This window comes from Aquarana catesbeiana, unplaced genomic scaffold, assembly GCF_042186555.1.
Source record: "Aquarana catesbeiana isolate 2022-GZ unplaced genomic scaffold, ASM4218655v1 unanchor225, whole genome shotgun sequence".
Classification (NCBI taxonomy): domain Eukaryota; kingdom Metazoa; phylum Chordata; class Amphibia; order Anura; family Ranidae; genus Aquarana; species Aquarana catesbeiana.
In genome coordinates, this window is record NW_027362652.1 from 1,786,223 (window position 1) to 1,808,520 (window position 22,298).

General features: G+C 43.3%; 1 protein-coding gene across 1 annotated transcript in view; it reads right to left on the bottom strand.

Annotated features, from left to right (window-relative positions):
• The window catches only part of LOC141121568 (uncharacterized), an 84,270-nt gene that overhangs the window by 23,601 nt on the left and 38,371 nt on the right, over window positions 1-22,298 (bottom strand). The window contains exon 8 of the mRNA XM_073611202.1: window positions 9,452-10,301. Within this exon, the coding sequence (XP_073467303.1) occupies window positions 9,452-10,301 (850 nt within the window). The remainder of the gene's footprint in view (window positions 1-9,451; window positions 10,302-22,298) is intronic.

Sequence of the window (22,298 nt, forward strand, 5' to 3'; positions counted from 1 at the left end):
TCAGTCTTCCCAGCCTGGTGCAGGTCTACAATTTTGTTTCTGGTGTCCTTCGACAGCTCTTTGGTCTTCACCATAGTGGAGTTTGGAGTGTGACTATTTGAGGTTGTAGACAGGTGTCTTTTATACTGATAACAAGTTCAAACAGGTGCCATTAATACAGGTAATGAGTGGAGGACAGAGGAGCCTCTTAAAGAAGAAGATACAGGTCTGTGAGAGCCAGAAATCTTGCTTGTTTGTAGGTGACCAAATACTTATTTTCCACCATAATTTGCAAATAAATTCTTTCAAAAATCCGACAATGTGACTGTCTGGATTTGTTTCCACATTTTGTCTCTCATAGTTGAGGTATACCTATGATGACAATTACAGGCCTCTCTCATCTTTTTAAGTGGGAGAACTTGCACAATTGGTGGCTGACTAAATACTTTTTTGCCCCACTGTGTGTGTATGTGTATATATATATATATATATATATATATATATACACACACACACACACACAGTGCCCTCCGATACAACTGCTAGTGGTTTATTGCTGAAGAGGTACTGTGAGATTCCTTACTGTTAATGTTGTTCATGATTCAAATGGTTCAAGGTTCATGCTAGCCCTTTACCAGTGCTGCTGATACCAGCTAGATTTAGCTTAGTGCCACTGTGATCTGAACTAACTGCCATATCCTAGTCTGGTATTCATATCAGTTAGCTCACTGCATTCAAACAGACGTATTTACCTACTTACTGTTCTTGTGATGAAAGGGAGGAGTTCCCTGAAACGCATCCAACACTAGTTTCAAGTGTGATATCATACCTGTGGACGGGACTCCATTTGGCTGGCAGTGCCTGGCATTTGCTTCCCTCGTGGCCCATTATTTTCAAGGGTATTTCAGATTTTGTCTCACCTGCAGACCCCACAACCACAAAACCAGGTATGTGGGGAAAAGATCATTGTGCTCCTCAACAGGTGGATAAGGTGGGTTGTCAGGGGGGTTCCTCCATTTTAAGGGCATGTGGCCTGGTATGGTTTAGGAGTGGGGGTACGCACGCTTGTTGCTCCTCCATTCCTGGCCAGTCAAGCTGCATGCTTTGGGGTGGACCTCACACTTTTTTCTGTTTATTTTATGAGGTTTACCCTTTGTAGGGGATCAGACTCAATGCAGGGGCAAACTCACAGTCTCTTTAGGAAAACACCATGTTTAATGCACAGGATATTTCCAAACAGAAGAAAACAGGGCATCTTGCCATCAATCAAACAAAAAAAAAAAAATGTTCTACCAAGCCTTACTGTGTCCGTAGTCTGACCAGTCCTTGGTTATGTAGTAAGTGTCCTTACAAACGCAAATACTTGTATCCAAAGTCAGGATTGGGCAGCCATGCTCCTAGATGCCTCCATAGAGACACACACTCTCTCCCTGAGAGCTAGGACCAGCTGCCTTAATCAAGACCTGAAAGGAAAACGTTAAACTGAAGGTCCACGGACTTTGGAGTCTGTCCCACCCAGAGCTCTATCAGACTCCCAATAAAACCAGCCCCGAAACACACTTTACCAACACAGGGTAAAGAACTATCCTTCTTTACCCTGAAGTCTTTGCTGGTATTACCTTAGATTGTAAATCTTATGCTGGCCATACACTATAGGAAAAATCAGCCGAACACATTTTCGAAAAACGAACGTTCGACCGTGACCGCAAACGATCGTGCCATTATGTAATGACCGATAAATTGTTCAGTGGACATGAATAAATAATTTTTTGTTTGTTTTTTTACATATACCTAGTGCAGACAGTTCGGACGGGAAACACATTAACCTTGCAATTTATCGTACGTTCGGCAGAAATTTTCCAAACTTCCCGTTCGTTTTTTTTCCACAAAAACGTCACAAACGATTATCGATTTGTGCCCATTAACTTCCCGAAAAACGAATGAAGTGTCTATACGAACGATTTTTCGGCCGATTTTTTGTATAGTGTATGGCCAGCATAAGAATCCGTGGAGGAACATATATCCCATCAATTACTTTTCCTATCATTTTACTTTGTTTCACAGGCACCCCGCTACACCTTCCATACCCCACTTGAAGGATCTGGTATCAAACCACACACCTGTTTTTTTTGTGAGGTTTCTCTTAAAATCCACACCAGATCCTTATCTGGTATTGTCAAGGCCTGGATTTAAACCCGAAACCTCTGCTGTGTCAGGCAATGTCTTTTTGCTGAGCCACCTGGAATGCTGGACAGTTCACTGGACAATTCCTTGAATGATCCTGCCTTGATCCCTGAAGTCTTTGCTCCTCCCATGAACTTACTGATTTAAGCCATGTCTCTGCACTTCGTTTGCCAGATTATTGTGGTCTATTCAGCCAGTATCTCGCTCCTGTCTTGCCTGCTGCCATCCATAGTTTACTACCACTCATTATCGACCCTTGGCTTGTTCCTCGACTACGCCTCTGCCTGATCCCAATCTGCAAATACTTGTTACTGAGCTTTGGCTTATTCCTTGACTATGCTTCTGCCTGAGCCCAACCTGCAAGTGCTTGTTTTCGACCTTTGGCTTATTTACTGACTACTCTTCTGTTTGATCCTTACCTGCTTATCCGCTACTGGACCTCGGCTTGCCCACCTCCTGGTGGGTTGTTCCTGAGGACCTTGCCCTGGTACTAACATGCAGCAAAATCCATCTACATTATAAGGAGCTCTGGTGAATATTATTTAGTACTTAGACTCTGCATCTCAGGTGAGCCCATGTCTTTCACCAGGGTGATGGTCTGTGTCCCTATCCTGCTGTTGGTGGTAGTTCTGCTACTGCTTTAGCAACTGGTCTTCAAGTCTGATCATGGCAGGTATTGATTTTGTGGGGAGCCAATGCTTTTTTTTATGGGTTTGATTTGGTGTACCAAAACAATCAATGTCCTGTGTCCACTTGCATCCTAGCAACTGATGATGCCATCAGTTGCTCAAGATGCGGGTGGCAATCAATAACAGCATCCATTGGTTGCTGGGACATAAGTGGCCTTTTTGTGTGTATTTCTGTGGGGTCTCCTTAACAATCCCCAGAGTATGGATGAAGGAAATGACCTTTGTTTACAAAGAGAATCTGGCCAGGAAATGTCATTTAGCAGCCAGAAATTTAAATATACATTTCTTTCTTTGTAATTGTCACTTTTCCTTGTTTACATCATACATGTGCCACTTCGCAGGCAGCTTTAATTCATCTCCCAAACATGTTGTTTAAAGTAAATATGCATTTTTTATATTTCATTTTAGATGTAGGGATGGTGGACTACAGTTATAATATTGTGCAATTTCCCCTTCATTTTTCATCTATAGTTTTATCCCTCTAGTGCTGGGCGCCAGTGACTGTCGTCATATCTGTGAGCCCAATCAAAAGGATTGTGGGACTAGCAGTCTTCCAGACTGGCGATTCTGTTGCATGACATTACATCTGGACTACACATCCCAGGGATCCTTGCTACAACCCGAGGAGACTTTTGGGAGGAATTATAATGCCGCGTACACACGGTCGGACTTTTCGTCTACAAAAGTCCAACGGACGCCGACGGACTAAAGCTGGCTGGTAATCCGATCGTGTGTGGGCTTCTCCGGACTTTCAGCAGACTTTTTCAGCCTCAAATCCGACGGACTTTAGATTTGAAACATGCTTCAAATCTTTACGTCGTAACTACGACGGACCCCGAAATCCGCTCGTCTGTGTGCTAGTCCGACGGACAAAAACCCATGCTAGGGCAGCTATTGGCTACTGGCTATGAACTTCCTTATTTTAGTCCGGTGTACGTCATCACGTACGAATCCGTCGGACTTTTGTGTGGTCGTGTGTAGGCAAGTCCGTTCGTTAGAAAGTCTGCTGCAAGTCCGCCGAAAGTCCGCCAGAAGTCTGTCGGACAGGCTGTCGGACTTTTGTAGACGAAAAGTCCGACCGTGTGTACGCGGCATAAGAGTCAAGAGATCCGCCCCACGCCCTCTTCTTCATAGGCCTTGCCGAGTGCACATCTGTTTGTGGCGGAGAGGAGGCTGTGGCCTACCACGCGGTGATCGAGTGATTCCCACCTGGTCGGGTGGATTATGCTTGCTGTTCATCAAACATCTACGCGGCACCAACCCAGCAGATCGACACTACGATCGTCCGCACTCAGCAGCCGTGGGTCATCACTGGTCGCTTTACTGAAGGATATCTCTTCCAAGGTCACTGTCTGCAAGGTGTCCGGTCATTCGTGAGAGGGCAATTGCCTATCTTTTGCAATCCTTCCCTGGTTACTTTATTTGAACACTGTACAGACACCTTTACCTTGGAAACACTTTACTGCGCTTCAATTTGAACACTGTACATAGACACCTTTACCTAAAACCACTTTAAGAAGTACCACTACCCTCTTTAAGCCATTTGGCTTGCTATCACATCACTGTGCCTTATTGGATATAATCTAATGAGCTCCATTAGAGGAGAAAACTATTAGGCCTGCATCTTGGACATTGCTGTTGTTACAATTTAAAGGGCCCTATGCTACCCCTATTCTGTCTGATCTCTCATTAGGATGTAAAGGTTGAATAGGCCGGCCTGGGGTTCCCCTTTAGTGTGTGACTACCTACATTAAAAAGCCAACCCTTTACTGTCCTTACAGGTCATGCTCCAGGTGGCATTTGATTGTACATATATGTATATTGTGCTTGTGTTGTTGAACTGTTCCTAAGCTGTCTTTTTAGGGGAATTCTTCTCCCGAGTTTGGGCTGTTATCCAGAACTTGGTTGACCAATTACCCTCCTTTGCATATAAATACCACATTGCTTACTCCAGTAAAAGCTGAGATAAACATATTTGACTTGTGTGACATGTCATTTAAAGGTGCTGTAAAAGATGTCTGAACCCAGAGTGTCAGGTGGGTTGGAATGTCTACAGATCATATTCCATCACCAATTCCTCAAAGAGAGTCCCTCCTAATGTACATTTTTGGCACCCAAGTATATAACTTTTGTAACCTGGGGGTAGCTCTGGAATAATCACCAGCCAGTTTGGTGAAAGCAAGCAGTTCATTTATTTTAATTACGGCTAAACAAAAAGACAGTGTACTTCAGCCAAAGTAAATAAAAACAGTCCAAATCATGTTATTGGTAATTAAAAAGCAGGCTCGGCGCTAGTCTTCGGTCCCATACAGGGGTTAGGCTCCTCCAAAGGGTGCCAGGCAGGCCACAAAGGGAGGTTAGCAGCCTCAGTTTGAGAGCTCCCACTTGCTGCACAGCTTGTGAATCTCTCTCTTTCTCTTCCACTCACTTCCTTGACACAGGTGCCGCTTTCCCTCTGCTGCCTTCCGCTAGCTGCCAACCCATTTTGTTAAGGTCTTCCTGTAATGATGCTACAGTACATGCTGTGCCTAAGTTATTCCTGACATAATTTGGTATCATCAGCAAATGCTGAAGCTGACCTCTTTATTCCAACTTCTATATCAATAATAAACCAATTGAACAGCATTGGCCCCATGACAACCCTGGGGGACCACTATTCAGAGAATGAGTAATTTATCACTACTCTCTGGACATGTTCATGTAACCAGTTTCCTATCCATGTACATACAATTTCATCAGCTCCAACAGAACTTATTTTATAGATTAAACATGTATAAGTAAAAATCTAGATAAACTCTGTTCACTGGATTTTAGACATGTGCACACCGGAAAATTTTGTTTTAGTTTTATATCATTTGCATTTGTTTATTCATAGTGTCAGTCCGGTTCGTTTAGATGATGAGTTTTGTTTCTTCAGGATTCGCTTTGTATATTCATTATACCGCGTGAAAGGTTTCAATAAGTCTTCATTCTATTTTCAGACAGATCCAAATTCATTGTGAATAATAGCTGGATGTTAAGGAGTGGGTGCCCCCCGCATCCTCAACAACCATGACTCATCAGCTGTCCGTGGGATTCCGCGACAAAACACAATGTAAAAAATAAAAAGTAAACAGCGTAGGGGTCCCCCCAATCCATATCAGGCCCTTTGGGTCTGGTATGGATTTTGAGGGGAACCCCACACCAAAATATAAAAGAAAAAAAATGGCTTGGGGCCCCCCTCAAAATTCATACCAAAACCTTATCGCGCCGCCCCCCCCCCCCCCCCCCCCCCGAAGCCACACTCCCCTAAAATCCATACCCCTTTGTTTATTTACCATGGGAACTGGAGCCATCAGTCGGTGGGTACTGACAGCTCAGGTTCCCACCTACGGTAAACAAAGGGGTGGGGGTCACCCCATGACAGGGGACCTTGCCCCTTTGTCTCTTTACTGGAAGGAAAAGCAGACCTGGCAACTCTAATAGTCCTTACGGTAGCTTTATTGTTTACATGATATGTTTTACATGCAAGTAAAATACACAGGGGCTTACGCGTTTTGGCAAAAGGCCTTGGTCACAGCACCTGTCTGTGCTGGGACCAAGGCCTTTTGCTGAAACGCGTAAGCACCTGTGTAGTTTACTCACTGTCATGTAAACAATAAAGTTATCGTAAGGACTACTGGAGTTACCGGCTCTACTTTCGTTACATTATCTTCTTACCGATGTTTGAGTGGACATCTGAGCCTGAGCACCCATCAGTGGACTTCATTACAAACCTGAAATGTGGTTCCACTGCTCTGATCGCTTCACCTGCTTTCTTTCCCTTTATTTGCCATTGGCACTGGGAATCAGAGCTGTCAGTCGCCAGGAGGCAAGTGTCACATGCGGACCTTTTTTTGATTTCTTTTTTTCAGGTCAGCGGCCGGTGTTTATCGTAATTGACGCAGGATTTACTTTGGGGAAATTTTGGGGGGATTTGTTTTAATAAAGGGCTTGTCAAAAACTACTGTTTTTTTTTTTTTTTTTTACTTCTCACACTTTTTCTGATGAATGAGTAGGGGTACAACGTACCCTTACTCATTCACATGGGGGGGAGAGAGAGGAGTGGGAACTAGAAAGCCTCTTGTCAATGGGGACTTTAAGATTCTGATAAGTCACCCCCACAACCCTGGCCCTTGTCCTCATCAACATGGGGACAAGGTGCTTTGGGGGAGCCCCCTCTTCCTAAAGCAACCCCATGTGGCCTGGTATGGTTCAGGAAGGGGGGTGCACTCACTCATCCCCCCTTTCCTGGCTCGCCATCCTGCTTGCTCAGATAAGGATCTAGTTTGGGTCTGGGGAGGGGGGTCCATGCCATTTCTTTTTTTTTTTTTTTTCGGTGTGGGGTTCCTCAAAAAATCCATATCAGACCTAAGGATCTGGTATGGATTTTGGGGGGGACCCCACCACGCCATTTTTAGAAAAAAAAATTGGCATTGGGTTCCCCTCAAAATACATACCAGACCCAGCATTTGTGTGTTTACATTCAGCTGTCAGCGGGGAATCCTACTAACAGCAGATGAGTCATGGTTCTTAAGGACACAGTGGCTGCCCGCTCCTTAACAACCAGCTATTCACAATGAATTTGTGGTGTATCGAACAAATTCAAAAATGTAAAGTCATCTGAATGAAATGTCGGGAAGATACTGGAGAGTTTAATAAAAGAACACATAGACGAGCTCTTGCTGGAAAAAATATTTTAAGCAACAGACAGCATGAATTCATGAAAGACAGAAGTTATCAAACAAACCTGATTTCTTTTTATGAGGAGGTAAGTTATGAGGAGGTAAGCGTTTGACACAGTTCCCCACACACAGCTCATGTGTAAGGTAAAGTCTACAGGCTTGGAAAGATCAATTTGTAAATGGATAGAAAACTGGCTAAAAGACAGAATTCAGAGAGTAGTGGTTAATGATTCTTACTCTGAATGGTCTAAGGTTATCAGTGGTGTACCCCAAGGTTCAGTGCTGGGACCCTTACTTTTTATCATCTTTATAAATGATATAGGGTCTGGGATTAAAAGTAACATTTCTGTCTTTGCAGATGAAACCAAGCTATGCAGTGGAATAACGTCGTTACAGGATGTCTCCAATTTACAAGCCAAGCTCAATGCTCTGTCTAATTGGGCAACTAAGTGGCAAATGAGGTTTAATGTTGATAAATGTAAAGTTCTGCACTTGGGGGCCAAAAATAAGCATGCATCATACATACTAGGGGGAGTACAACTGGGAGAATCAATGGTGGAGAAGGATCTGGGGGTTTTGGTCGATCATAAGCTCAATAATAACATGCAATGTCAAGCTGCGGTTTCCAAAGCGAGCAAAGTCCTTTCTTGTATTAAGAGAGGTATGAACTCCAGGGAGAGAGATATCATTTTGCCCCTGTACAAATCATTAATAAGACCTCATCTGGAATATGCAGTTCAGTTTTGGGCTCCAGTTCTCAAAAAGGATATCAGGGAACTGGAGAAAGTGCAGAGAAGGACAACCAAACTGATAAGAGGCATGGAGGAGCTCAGCTATGAGGAAAGATTAGAGCAGTGATGGCGAACCTTGGCACCCCAGATGTTTTGGAGCTACATTTCCCATGATGCTCAACTACACTGTAGAGTTCATGAGCATCATGGGAAATGTAGTTCCAAAACATCTGGGGTGCCAAGGTTCGCCATCACTGGATTAGAGGAACTGAATTTATTCTCTCTTGAGAAAAGGTGATTAAGGGGGGCTATGTTTACCATGTATAAATACATAAGTGGTCCATATAGTGAACTTGGTGTTGAGTTTTTCACTTTAAGGTCATCACAGAGGACAAGGGGGCACTCTACGTCTAGAGGAAAAAAGATTTAATCTCCAAATACAGAAAAGGTTTCTTCACAGTAAGAGCTGTGAAAATGCGGAATAGACTCCCTCCAGAGGTGGTTATGGCCAGCTCAGTAGATTGCTTTAAAAAAGTCCTGGATTCAATCCTAAATTTACATAATATAACTGGTTACTGACATTTATAGGTAAAGTTGATCCAGGGAAAATCTGATTGCCTCTCGGGGGAACAGGAAGGAATTTTTCCCCTGCTGTAGCAAATTGGATCATGCTTTGCTGGGTTTTTTTTGCCTTCCTCTGTGGGTATAGGATTGGGTATATGGGATTGTATTTTTTTTTGGATGAACTACATGGACTCGTGTCTTTTTTCAACCTATGTACATGAATGCATTATTTCTTTTCATTATAACTTTTCTTGGATTCGTTGCTATCCGTTTCTATGCTCATTCAGAAATTTGGATACATCCGAATCTCCAAAAACAAACTTTTCTTCCGAATAATGAATCTAAATGAAACGAATTGCACGTCTTTTGGACTTCCACCATCCAATTAATCACTTCCTTCCCCATAGAGCGATAATAGGTTAGTATGAGAAGCAAGGTCTTTCATAAATCCATACTGGTTGTCACCTATGATACCTTTAACACAGTCAAATTTCTTTGCAGAGTCCCTCATCATTCCACCAGATACCTTACATACTAAAAATGGCCTGAATTGATTTTAAAAGATTCTGCTCCCATTAACTTCAATAGGGTTCAAACTAACATGTGAGATTTACGATGTATATTAAGGTTTGCTTTCCGTACAAAACGTTTCCCACACTCAGGGCAGGAATACGGCTTCTCCCCCGTGTGAGACCTCTGATGTATAACCAGGTCTGCTTTTCGTGAATAACATTTCCCACACTCAGAGCAGGAATACGGCTTCTCGCCTGTGTGAGATCTCTGATGTCTAACGCGGTATGATTTATCTGAAAAACATTTTCCGCAGTCGGGGCAAGAATACGGCTTCTCCCCAGTGTGAGATCTCCGATGTCTAACAAGGTCTGATTTATCTGAAAAACCTTTCCCACATTCAGGGCAGGGATGTAGCATCTCCCCCGTATGCAATCTGTGGTGCCTAACAAGGTTTGCTTTATGTGAAAAACATTTTCCACATACAGGGCAGGCATACGGCTTCTCCCCTGTGTGCAGTCCCTGATGTTTAACAAGAGTTGATTTCTTTGTAAAACATTTCCCACACTCAAGGCAGGAAATTGGCTTCTTGCCCGTGTGAGCTCCGCAGTGTATTGCAAGTTCTGAATTAAGTAGGAAACATTTCCCGCACTCAGAACAGGGATGAAGCGTCTCACCCGTGTGAGACCTCTGATGTACAGTTAGACTTAATTCAGAGCTAAAACTTTCCCCACATTCAGGACAGGAAAATTTCTCCTCCCCCTGAATTCCGGCACCATCCCTCACAGTACGAGGTTGATCAGAGTCAGAGTGATTCAATATTCTATCCACACTGTGAAGTCCACCATCCATAGCTGAGCTCATTGTCTTTTCTCCTGCACAATCTCTTGTGATGTCCTCATCTTCCATTTTACAACATAAAGTGAGACAATCATGTAAAGGTTCCTTGATGGCGTGTCCTGGAAAATATAAAAATGTCATCAGTATACTGTGCCTTGAAAAAGTATTCATACCCCTTAAAATTTTCCACATTTTGTCATAATACAACCAAAAAATTAAATGTATTTTGTTGGGATTTTTTGTGATAGCCCAACACAAAGTGGCACATAATGGTGAAGTGGAAAGAAAATGATAAATGGTTATCAACATTTTTTTACAAACAGATATGTGAAAAGTGTGGCATGCATTTGTATTCAGTCCCCTTTACTCGGATACCCCTAAATAAAATCTAGTGGAACCAATTGCTTCCAGAAGTCACCCAATTAGTAAATAGAGTCCACCTGTGTATAATTTAATCTCAGTATAAATACAGCTGTTCTGTGAAGTCCTCAGGTTTGTTAGAGGACCTTAGTGAACAAACAGCATCATGAAGGGATAAAGTTGTGGAAGCAGGGTTAGGTTATATAAAAATATCCCAAGCTTTGGACATCTCTTCGGAGCTCTGTTCAATCCATCATCGGAAAATGGAAAGAGTATGGCCCAACTGCAAACCTACCAAGACATGGCCGTCCACCTAAACTGACACTCCAAGCAAGGAGAGCATTAATCAGAGAAGCAGACAAGAGGTCCATGGTGACTCTGGAGGATCTGCAGAGATCCACAGCTCAAGTGGAAGAATCTGTCCACAGGACAACTATTAGCCGTGCTCTCCACAAATCTGGTCTTTATGGAAGAGTGACAAGAAGAAAGCTATTGTTGAAAAAAAGCCATAAGAAGCCCTGTAGGGGGTGAGAAGCCATGTGGGGGACACAGCAAACATGTGGAAGAAGTTGCTCTGGTCAGATGAGACCAAAATTTTACTTTTTGGCGTAACAGCAAATTGCTATGTGTGGCGGAAAACTAACACTGCACATCACCCTGAACACACCACCCCCACCGTGAAACATGGTGGTGGCAGCTTTATGTTGTGGGGATGCTTTTCTTCAGCAGGGACAGGGAAGCTGGTCAGAGTTGACGGGAAGATGGATGGAGCCAAATACAGGGTAATCTTATGGCGAGTACACACGACCGGTTTTGCTGTCAGAATAAACTCTGAAGGTTTCTCCGATGGAACTCTGACGGAATTCCATTCAAGCGGTCTTGCCCACACACGGTCAACCCAAAGTCCGACCGTCCAGAACGCGGTGATGTACAACACTTACGATGGGACTAGAAAAAGGAAGTTCAATAACCAGTTAGCCAATAGCTTCTGTCTCGTACTTGCTTCAGAGCATGCGTCATTTTTGGTCCGTCGGAACAGCATACAGACGATCGGTTTTCCCGATAGGAATTCGTTCCGTCGGAAATATTTAGAACATGTTCCATTTCTAGGTCTGTCAGAATTTTCGAAAACAGAAGTCCGATGAGGCACACACACGATCGGAATAGATGATGAAAAGCTTCTGTCGGACTTTTTCTGTCGGACATTCCGCTCGTGTGTACACGGCATTAGAAGAAAACCTGTTATGCCGCGTACACATGGTCGGACTTTTCGGCTACAAAAGTCCGACTGCCCGTCGGACAGACTTTCGATGGACATTTGGCGGACTTGCGGCAGACTTTCTAACGAACGGACTTGCCTACATACGATCACACAAAAGTCCGACGGATTCGTACGTGATGACGTACACCGGACTACAACAAGGAAGTTGATAGCCAGTAGCCAATAGCTGCCCTAGCGTGGGTTTTTGTCCGTCGGACTAGCATACAGACGAGCGGATTTCTGGGTCCGGCGGAGTTACGACGTAAAGATTTGAAGCATGTTTCAAATCTAAAGTCCGTCAGATTTGCGGCTGAAAAAGTCCGCTGAAAGTCCGGGGAAGCCCACACACGATCTGATTGTCAGCCGGCTTTAGTCCGACGGCGTCCGTTGTAGTCGAAAAGTCCGACCGTGTGTACGCGGCATTAGAGTCTGCAAAAGACTTGAGTGGGGCAGAGGTTCATCTTCCAGCAGGACAACAACCCTAAACATACAGCCAGAGCTGCAATGAAATGGTTTAGATCAAAGCATATTCATGTGTTATGCCGCGTACACACGGTCGGACTTTTCGTCTACAAAAGTCCGACGGACGCCGACAGACTAAAGCCGGCTGACAATCCGATCGTGTGTGGGCTTCCCCAGACTTTCAGCGGACTTTTCCAGCCGCAAATCTGACGGACTTTAGATTTGAAACATGCTTCAAATCTTTACGTCGTAACTCCGCCGGACCCAGAAATCCACTCGTCTGTATGCTAGTCCGACGGACAAAAACCCACACTAGGGCAGCTATTGGCTAATGGCTATCAACTTCCTTATTTTAGTCCGGTGTACGTCATCACGTAGGAATCCGTCTGACTTTTGTGTGATCGTATGTAGGCAAGTCCGTTCGTTAGAAAGTCTGCCGCAAGTCCGCCAAAAGTCTGTCGGACGGGCTGTTGGAATTTTGTAGCCGAAAAGTCCGACCGTGTGTACGCGGCATTAGAATGGCCCAGTCAAAGTCCAGACCTAAATCCAATTGAGAATCTGTGGCAAGACTTGAAAATTGTTGTTCACAGACGCTCCCCATCCAATCTGACAGAGCTTGAGATATTTACAAAGAAGAATGGACAAAAATGTCCCTCTCTAGATGTACAAAGCTGGTAGAGACATCCCCAAAAAGACTTGCAGCTGCAATTGCAGCGGAAGGTGGTTCTACAACATATTGACTCCGGGGGGCTGAATACAAATGCACCCCACACTTTTCACATATTTATTTGTAAAACATTTTGAAAACCATTTATCATTTTTCTTCCACTTCACAGTTATGTGCCACTTTGTGTTGGTCTATCACATAAAATCCCAATAAAATACATTTACGTTTTTGATCGTAAAATGACAAAATATGGAAAATTTCAAGGTGTATGAATACTTTTTCAAGGCATTGTGTACAAGAGGGTTAAATTTAAATCAAGATTCTATCCGGATCAGGTAAACATAAGTGAGTAGATGTTCTCTGTTGATGTTCTAACCAGTTGGGACTCTTCCCCCTTTCAGTCAAGAGACCTTTGGTCCTCCTCCCAGATCATGTCTACGCTTACACAACCTTGAGAGCAAGAACCAATAGGAACTGGGAGGTGCATGCTTTTTACATAACCATAGGCCTAGACACTGGTCAAATAATCTGTGATAATCAAGATTTTTCACTACCAGTGCTAAAATGTGAGCTTCCTGCTAAGGCTGCTTGTTTGGGAGCCAGTGGCCGCAGTATCCCAACAACTAGTAATATCTCCTGGCCCATTCAGTGGTCAGCTGAGGATTGCCCACTGACAAGTGAATGTAAACACAAGGGGAAAGATAGTATAAAAAAATGTAAAAAAAAAGATAATGTTGTGGAATCCCCTAAAATTCATACGAGTTTTTATGGTTTGGTATGAATTCTAAAAAAAAAAAAAAAAACCCATGCAAAAAAATAAAAATTGTGAGGTCCCCCCTAAAATCTATATCAGACCCTTTTCTAAGAATGTGGCCTGGCAGGGAAGCAAAGTTGCCCCCCCCTGAACCATAACCAGACCACATGCCTTAAACATTGGGGGTACCCTGTCAAAGCACCTTGCCCCAATGTTGAAAAGCAAAAAGGATCTGTAAGGAAAGGAATCTGGAAGCCACCTTTAAAAGTGAGGAGACCCCAGATATCTATCTTTCATTCATTGTGATTGATGTGGATATGTATCGCTGGACAACATGAATGGCAACAGTTCTACGTCATGGGACATCCATCTGCAGGTTTATTTAACATTAGGGGTACTCACTGAGGGGCCCGTTTCCATTCATTTTAAAAGGGGGCTTCCAGATTTCAACAAGCCCCCCACAACCACAAGGGCCAGGATTGTGGGGAAGAGGTCCATGTCCTTATCTACTTGGGGACAAGGGGCTTTGCCAAAGGGTTCCTCCAGCAAGGTACACCCCTCATGCTGGCCACAGAATGTACACAAATCATGTCTGAGTACATAAATTGTGTCTGCTGCACAGAGAAGGGGGTTTATCTGAGAGAGAAGAAAAAATTCTAATGTGCAGGACGGGCATCAGTGACTATTATCAACCTATTATTGGCTGATATCACTCATGCCTAACTCTACTCTGGACCAATCAGTGTACAGTAACAGAGCAAAGATAACAGAAGAATATATCCTGACTCACCTGTGTTGATCTCTGTAGGAGTGTCCTCCTCTTTGAATGTCCTCATCATTCCAGCCTCCTCCGTATATTGCTGATCATCCCTCACGTATACCTTTTCTACTTCACCCTCAACTTTCATGTCCATCAGATCTTCACCCTAAACCAACAGAATGACAGAAAATAAGATCTGTAAAATAGAAGTATTTATGATGTAATATTACATAGAAAATATCATCTTATAGAGTCCACACATTGTCTTCATATGTCAGGGTGTTCAAATACTTTGTGTTCCAGACCCTCAACTCCACCTGCCTGATACAGAAAAAAGAGGGGAGGACACCTTAATTCATCCAAGAATAGGTTCAGGGGAAGACGGATAGGGGAAAGGGGGATTTACCACCCAATGAAACAATTAATCAAATTAATTATACCCCTAAGGTTACCCAAATCATTTGTCAATTAACTCAATGGTGTGTAGCTAACAAGCTATCAGATAGTTGTTCAATGGACCATAAAGATATATATGAGAAAAAAGAAAAGGGGGCAAGAGGAGGCCTCCTAAAAAAGATGGTCCGCTCAAGAACAAACTGTTGTGAACCTGAAAAAACTTTATTGTGTCAATTTACTAAATAGAAACATAATCCACTAACCATGTATATTTAAAAAATAGGGCAAAGAAAGTCCTATTGTGTGCTGGTGGCCACCACAGACATTACACATACATCAAAATTTCATGCACTCCCACTCATCAAATTAATGTCACTGAAGACCCGGGTCTGTACAATTTTCATGGGATTCCAGAGCAAGGAGATGGCTTCAGAGCTCTGAGGAAGCTTGGAAACAAGCGAAAGCGCTCAGCATCTGACTTATGTGCAGGTGGCACACAGACTTTCACACATCAACAAGGATATTCCCGAAATTGGATGTGAACATTTTAACTGTCTCAACCTGATCTTGGACATCAGACGGAGCCTTTGTGGTGAACATTGACTCTGAGGGTTCCCTATGACTGCTTAATCTACTAGGTATGAAATGTCAGTATGTTTGAACCTTGTGACTCACCACACATCTTGCTGGAGGATACCTGGAAGTAACAGCCCACGTCTACAATAAACTTATATGCCGCATGAACGTGTCTTTTACCCACATGAGTGCGGTCATCAGCAGCCCTTGACTTTACTGAAGACGTCAGACGGTGAGCTAAAAATGTACCCTTACATATAGGAGGCACTTTATCTATGGCTATCCTCCGTCTATCTTCAATGCTATACATGTGAGGCTGCTCCTTCTCCACCATTCCTCCTCCTCCCCCCCCTTGGAGTTGCAGTCGTTCACTAATCAATCAGGACGCTCTTCCCCCCTTTTCTCCTTGTCGGTTGACACACATATATGCCCAATCAGCTATTGGCTCACATCTGTATGGGACCCTTGTTTTTCACCAGCACTTGCACTTTATCCTAGAAGGACCGAATGTCTATTATTCATGAAGCCATCTCCTTGCTCTGGAATCCCATGAAAATTGTACAGACCCGGGTCTTCAGTGACATTAATTTGATGAGTGGGAGTGCATGAAATTTTGATGTATGTGTAATGTCTGTGGTGGCCACCAGCACACAATAGGACTTTCTTTGCCCTATTTTTTAAATATACATGGTTAGTGGATTATGTTTCTATTTAGTAAATTGACACAATAAAGTTTTTTCAGGTTCACAACAGTTTGTTCTTGAGCGGACCATCTTTTTTAGGAGGCCTCCTCTTGCCCCCTTTTCTTTTTTCTCCACCTGCCTGATGATGGTGAGGGATGGTGTGACCTTCCTGTGTGGAATCCCGGGAATACAGATACAGAGAACGAGGACATCTCTCTGGTGGGTTTCTGTTATTAGGTGACTTCTTTATAATGTCCTGGTGTAGATCCTTGTGTCCTTTTGGAGACTCCAACCCAATCATCTCGATTACCCAATCCTCCTCCTCCTCCTCCTTTATTTCTTCTTTAATAACAACTTTAGAATATCTGAGGTTTTCAGTCTGAATATATAATACAAATGACATCAATTGTAACAATAATAATGTACAGATCCTAATGATACTATCAGTGATTGTTCCTCATCTACCTGATGATGGTGAGGGATGGTGTGATCTTCCTGTGTGGAATACCGGGAATACAGAGGACGGGGACATCTCTCTGGTGGGTTCCCATTACTGGATCCATCTGTAGGAAACACACACACTGACTGAATACATTGTTTCTGTGTGTTTATCAGATGATGGGGGATCTAGGTGGACCCTCCGTACTGCTCTCTCCTTTACAATAAAGTCTCCTCTTACCCGGTGATGTGAGGGGCGGCTGATTGTCCATCATGACGTCCTTGTAGAGATCCTTGTGTCCTTCTAAATACTCCCACTCCTCCATGGAGAAATAGACAGTGACATCCTGACACCTTATAGGAACCTGACACACACAATGATACAGTCACCATCCAGACACATCCCTTGTCTGTTACTGGATAATGTCCCAGAATTCCCAGCACCGCTCACCTCTCCTGTCAGCAGCTCCATCATCTTCTTTGTGATTTCTAGAATCTTCTTGTCATTGTTTCTCTTGGGTTTCAGGGAGTGAGGTGAAGGCACCGTAATGGTCATATGATCACCTGACTTCACAGAAGAAAAACTCTGTATTTAAAAAAAAATAGTAATATCATGTTACATTCCCAGAATCCTCCTCACCTCTCCGGCCAGGTCTGTGTTTTATTAATAGAGATAAGAGTGATGTCATGTGACCTCCTAGAGTCCTCCTCACCTCTCCGGTCAGCAGGTAGATGATTTCCAGGGTGAGGTTTAGTATCTTTTCAGTCATGTGAGTCCGGTCCTCCTCCATCCTCATTGATGTGGTCATGTGATCTATGCAGGTTTCCCTGTAGACAGAGAATAATCTGGACTGTATTGGTTGTACAATGTTAGGATGGGGAAGTAAGGGGTTGAGAAGCGGAAGTAGATTGGCTGACACTTGATTGCCTACAGAGATATTATTATTATTATTATTATTCAGGATTTATATGGCGCCAACAGTTTACGCAGCGCTTTACAATATAAAAGGGAGACAGTACAGTTATAATACAATACAATAGGATTAAGAGGGCCCTGCTCAGAAGAGCTTACAATCTAATAGAGATATCTACATCACCACTGACCCAGTGTTCAGCTTTTCAAAAACAGGAAATTGCACATGCAATCATCTACCAGGTTTGTTTGCCTAACAACAATATATGTGTGTGTGTATATACAGTCTATTAGTGATCTTTTATCATATAAAGTTTGTATTATTTCTATACTGGTGTGTATCTACACTCACCGCCCACTTTAATAGGTACGCATTGCTAGTACCGGGTTGGACCCCCTTTTGCCTTCAGAACTGCCTTCATTCTTCGTGGCAAAGATTCAACAAGGTGTTGGAAACATTCCTCAAAGATTTTGGTCCATAGTGACATGATAGCATCACGCAGTTGCTGCAGATTTGTCGGCTGCACATCCATGATGCCAATCTCCCACCTCTACCACATCCCAAAGGTGCTCTATTGGATGAGATGTGGTGAGTGTGGAGGACATTGGAGTACAGGGACCTCATTGTCCAGTGGTGAGATGATTGGAGCTTTGTGACATGGTGCATTATCCTGCTGGAAGGAGCCATCAGAAGATGGGGACACTGTAGTCATAAAGAGATGGACATGGTCAGCAACAATACTCAGGTAGACCGTGGTGGTTAAACGATGCTCAATTGGTACGAAGGGGTCCAAAGTGTGCCAAGAAAATACCCCCCACACCATTACACCACCACCACCAGCCTGAACTGTTGATACAAGGCAGGGTGGATCCATGCTTTCATGTTATTTGCACCAAAATCTGACCCCACCATCTGAATGTCGCAGCTGAAATCGAGACTCATCAGACCAGGCAACATTTTTCCAATCTTCTATTGTCCAATTTTGGTGACCGACTGTGTGTGATGTGTAGCCTCAGTTTCCTGTTCTTAGCTGACAGGAGTGGCACCCGGTGTGGTCTTCAGCTAGGTTTCCACTACTGCGACCCCAAAATCGTGCGGTTTACAGTGCAACTTTGCAAAGCGATTTTTGAAACGATGTCATGCAACTGGTGAGAACAAGTCGCACCGAAGTCGGAACAAAGTAGTACAAAAACCTTTTTTGGAGTCGCTGCGACTTGAGTCGTACCAAATAGAACGGGGACCATTGAAGTTCATGGATTTTGACTTCACATGTGTCAAGTCGCACAACAACTCGCAGTAGTGGAAACAGAGCCTTCTGCTGCTGTAGCCCTCCTGCATTCAAGGTTCGGAGTGTTGGTCCTCTGACCTCAACAGGGGATTTTCCTAAACACAACATCCGCTCACTGGATATTTTCTCTTTTTTTTTTTCAGACCATTCTCTGTAAACCCGAGAGATGGTTGTGTGTGAAAATCCCAGTGGATCCTCACTTTTTGAAATACTCAGACCAGCCCGGCATCAACAACAATGCCACATTCAAAGTCACTTAAATCCCTTTCTGCAACATTCTGATGCTCGGTTTGAACTTCAGCAAGTCCCCTTCATCACGTCTAGATGCCTAAATGCAGTGAGTAGCTGCCACGTGATTGGCTGATTAGCAATTTGTGTTACTAAGCAATTGAACAGATGTACTTAATAAAGTGGCAAGTGAGTGTATATTCTTCTGGTTGTTGTTATATACTGGGTGCAGTAGTTCCTCTCCTCACAATAACTTTGTTTGTATTGCTGGTTATTTATTAATTAACTCCTTTATTTGGGGGTGGAAAGAGAGTTCTGTATGTCATTTTTGTTTGTAAACTGACCTGTAAGGCTTCATGTACACGGGATGTTTTTACAACCTCTCCTGAACGATTTAACTAGACAGATAGTAACCCACGTTTGAAACCTCTGTTTTGCCGCGTTTACATGCCGCGTTCAGCGGCGTTTTGCCGCATTTGCGTTTAGAAGCGTTTCTAAAAAAAACAAAACAAAAAAAAAACACTTTTTTTTTTTTTTTTTTTTAGAAATGGGCAAAAACTAAAAATGCCTATAAACGAAACGCGGCTAAACGCTGGTCACCGCGTTTGGTGTCTGAAACGTCGGAAACTTCGGCGTCTGAACCCATTTTTTTGCTTTCGAAGAAACGCTGTTAAACGCAACTGCCTAAAAACGGCAATAAACGAGACTGTGTACATGGTCACATAAGATAACATTGAATGAGTTCAGGGGCAGTTGAAAAAAGCATCCAACTGCCTCTGAACGTACGTTTAGCAGCGTCCCGTGTACATGGGGCCTAAGATATACATTCCTGAACCCTGCGCCCTTTGTGTAATTCACTTCTATACTGCACCTTGAAACCCTGCGCATAATTCACTTCTGAACCCTACACTCTGCGTAATGTACTCCTGAACCCTGCACCTTGTATGCAACATACTCCCGAAGCCTGCACCCTGTACATAATGCACTCCTAAACTCTGCACCCTGTACATAATGCACTCCTAAACTCTGCACCCTGTGCATAATTCACTTCTATACCCTGCACCCTATGCAGAATTCACTCCTGAACCCTGTGTGCAATGCACTCCTCAACCCTGTGCGTAGTTCACTCCTAAACCCTGCACCCTGTTCATACATAGTTACATAGTTACATAGTAGGTGAGGTTGAAAAAAGACACACGTCCATCAAGTCCAACCTATGTGTGTGATTATTTGTCAGTATTTCATTACATATCCCTGTATGTTGCGGTCATTCAGGTGATTATCTAATAGTTTCTTGAAGCTATCAATGCTCCCCGCTGAGACCACCGCCTGTGGAAGGGAATTCCACATCCTTACCGCTCTTACAGTAAAGAACCCTCTACGTAGTTTAAAGTTAAACCTCTTTTCTTCTAATTGTAATGAGTGGCCCCGAGTCTTATTAAACTCTCTTCTGCGAAAAAGTTTTATCCCTATTGTGGGGTCACCAGTACAGTATTTGTAAATTGAAATCATATCCCCTCTCAAGCGTCTCTTCTCCAGAGAGAATAAGTTCAACGCTCACAACCTTTCCTCATAACTAAGATCCTCCAGACCCTTTATTAGCTTTGTTGCCCTTCTTTGTACTCGCTCCATTTCCAGTACATCCTTCCTGAGGACTGGTGCCCAGAACTGGACAGCATACTCCAGGTGCGGCCGGACCAGAGTCTTGTAGAGCGGGAGAATTATCGTTTTATCTCTGGAGTTGATCCCCCCTTTTAATACATGCCAATATTCTGTTTGCCTTATTAGCAGCAGCTTGGCATTGCATGCCATTGCTGAGCCTATCATCTACTAGGACCCCCAGGTCCTTTTCCATCCTAGATTCCCCCAGAGGTTCTCCCCCCAGTGTATAGATTGCATTCATATTTTTGCCACCCAAATGCATTATTTTACATTTTTCTACATTGAACCTCATTTGCCATGTAGTCGCCCACCCCATTAATTTGTTCAGGTCTTTTTGCAAGGTTTCCACATCCTGCGGAGAAGTTATTGCCCTGCTTAGCTTAGTATCGTCTGCAAATACAGAGATTGAACTGTTTATCCCATCCTCCAGGTCGTTTATGAACAAATTAAATAGGATTGGTCCCAGCACAGAACCCTGGGGAACCCCACTACCCACCCCTGACCATTCTGAGTACTCCCCATTTATCACCACCCTCTGAACACGCCCTTGTAGCCAGTTTTCAATCCATGTACTCACCCTATGGTCCATGCCAACGGACCTTATTTTGTACAGTAAACGTTTATGGGGAACTGTGTCAAATGCTTTTGCAAAATCCAGATACACCACGTCTACGGGCCTTCCTTTATCTAGATGGCAACTCACCTCCTCATAGAAGGTTAATAGATTGGTTTGGCAAGAACGATTCTTCATGAATCCATTCTGATTACTGCTAATGATACCGTTCTCATTACTAAAACCTTGTATATAGTCCCTTATCATCCCCTCCAAGATTTTACATACTATTGATGTTAGGCTAACTGGTCTGTAATTCCCAGGGATGTTTTTTTGGGCCCTTTTTAAATATTGGTGCTACATTGGCTTTTCTCCAATCAGCTGGTACCATTCCAGTCAATAGACTGTCTGTAAAAATTAGGAACAACGGTCTGGCAATCACCTGACTGAGTTCCCTAAGTACCCTCGGATGCAAGCCATCTGGTCCCGGTGATTTATTAATGTTAAGTTTCTCAAGTTTAATTTTAATTCCGTCCTCTGTTAACCATGGAGGTGCTTCCTGTGTTGTGTCATGAGGATAAACACTGAAGTTTTGGTTACTGAAGCCCCCCGATTCACTCGTGAAGACTGAGGAGAAGAATAAATTCAATACCTTTGCCATCTCCCCATCCTTTGTAACCAGATGTCCTTCCTCATTCTTTATGGGGCCAATATGGTCTGTCCTCCCTTTTTTACTGTTTACATACTTAAAGAATTTCTTGGGATTTTTTTTGCTCTCCTCCGCTATGTGTCTTCATGTTCTATCTTAGCCGTCCTAATTGCACCCTTACATTTCTTATTGCATTCTTTATAAAGTCTGAATGCTGAGGATGATCCCTCAACCTTGTATTTTTTGAAGGCCTTCTCCTTTGCTTTTATATGCATATTTACATTAGAGTTAAGCCATCCAGGATTTTTGTTCGCTCTTTTAAATTTATTACCCAATGGGATACATTGGCTAATGCTTATTTAATATACTCTTAAAGCAAACCCATCTCTCCTCCGTATTCTTTGTTCCTAATATTTTATCCCAATTTATGCCTTTTAGCAAGGTTTG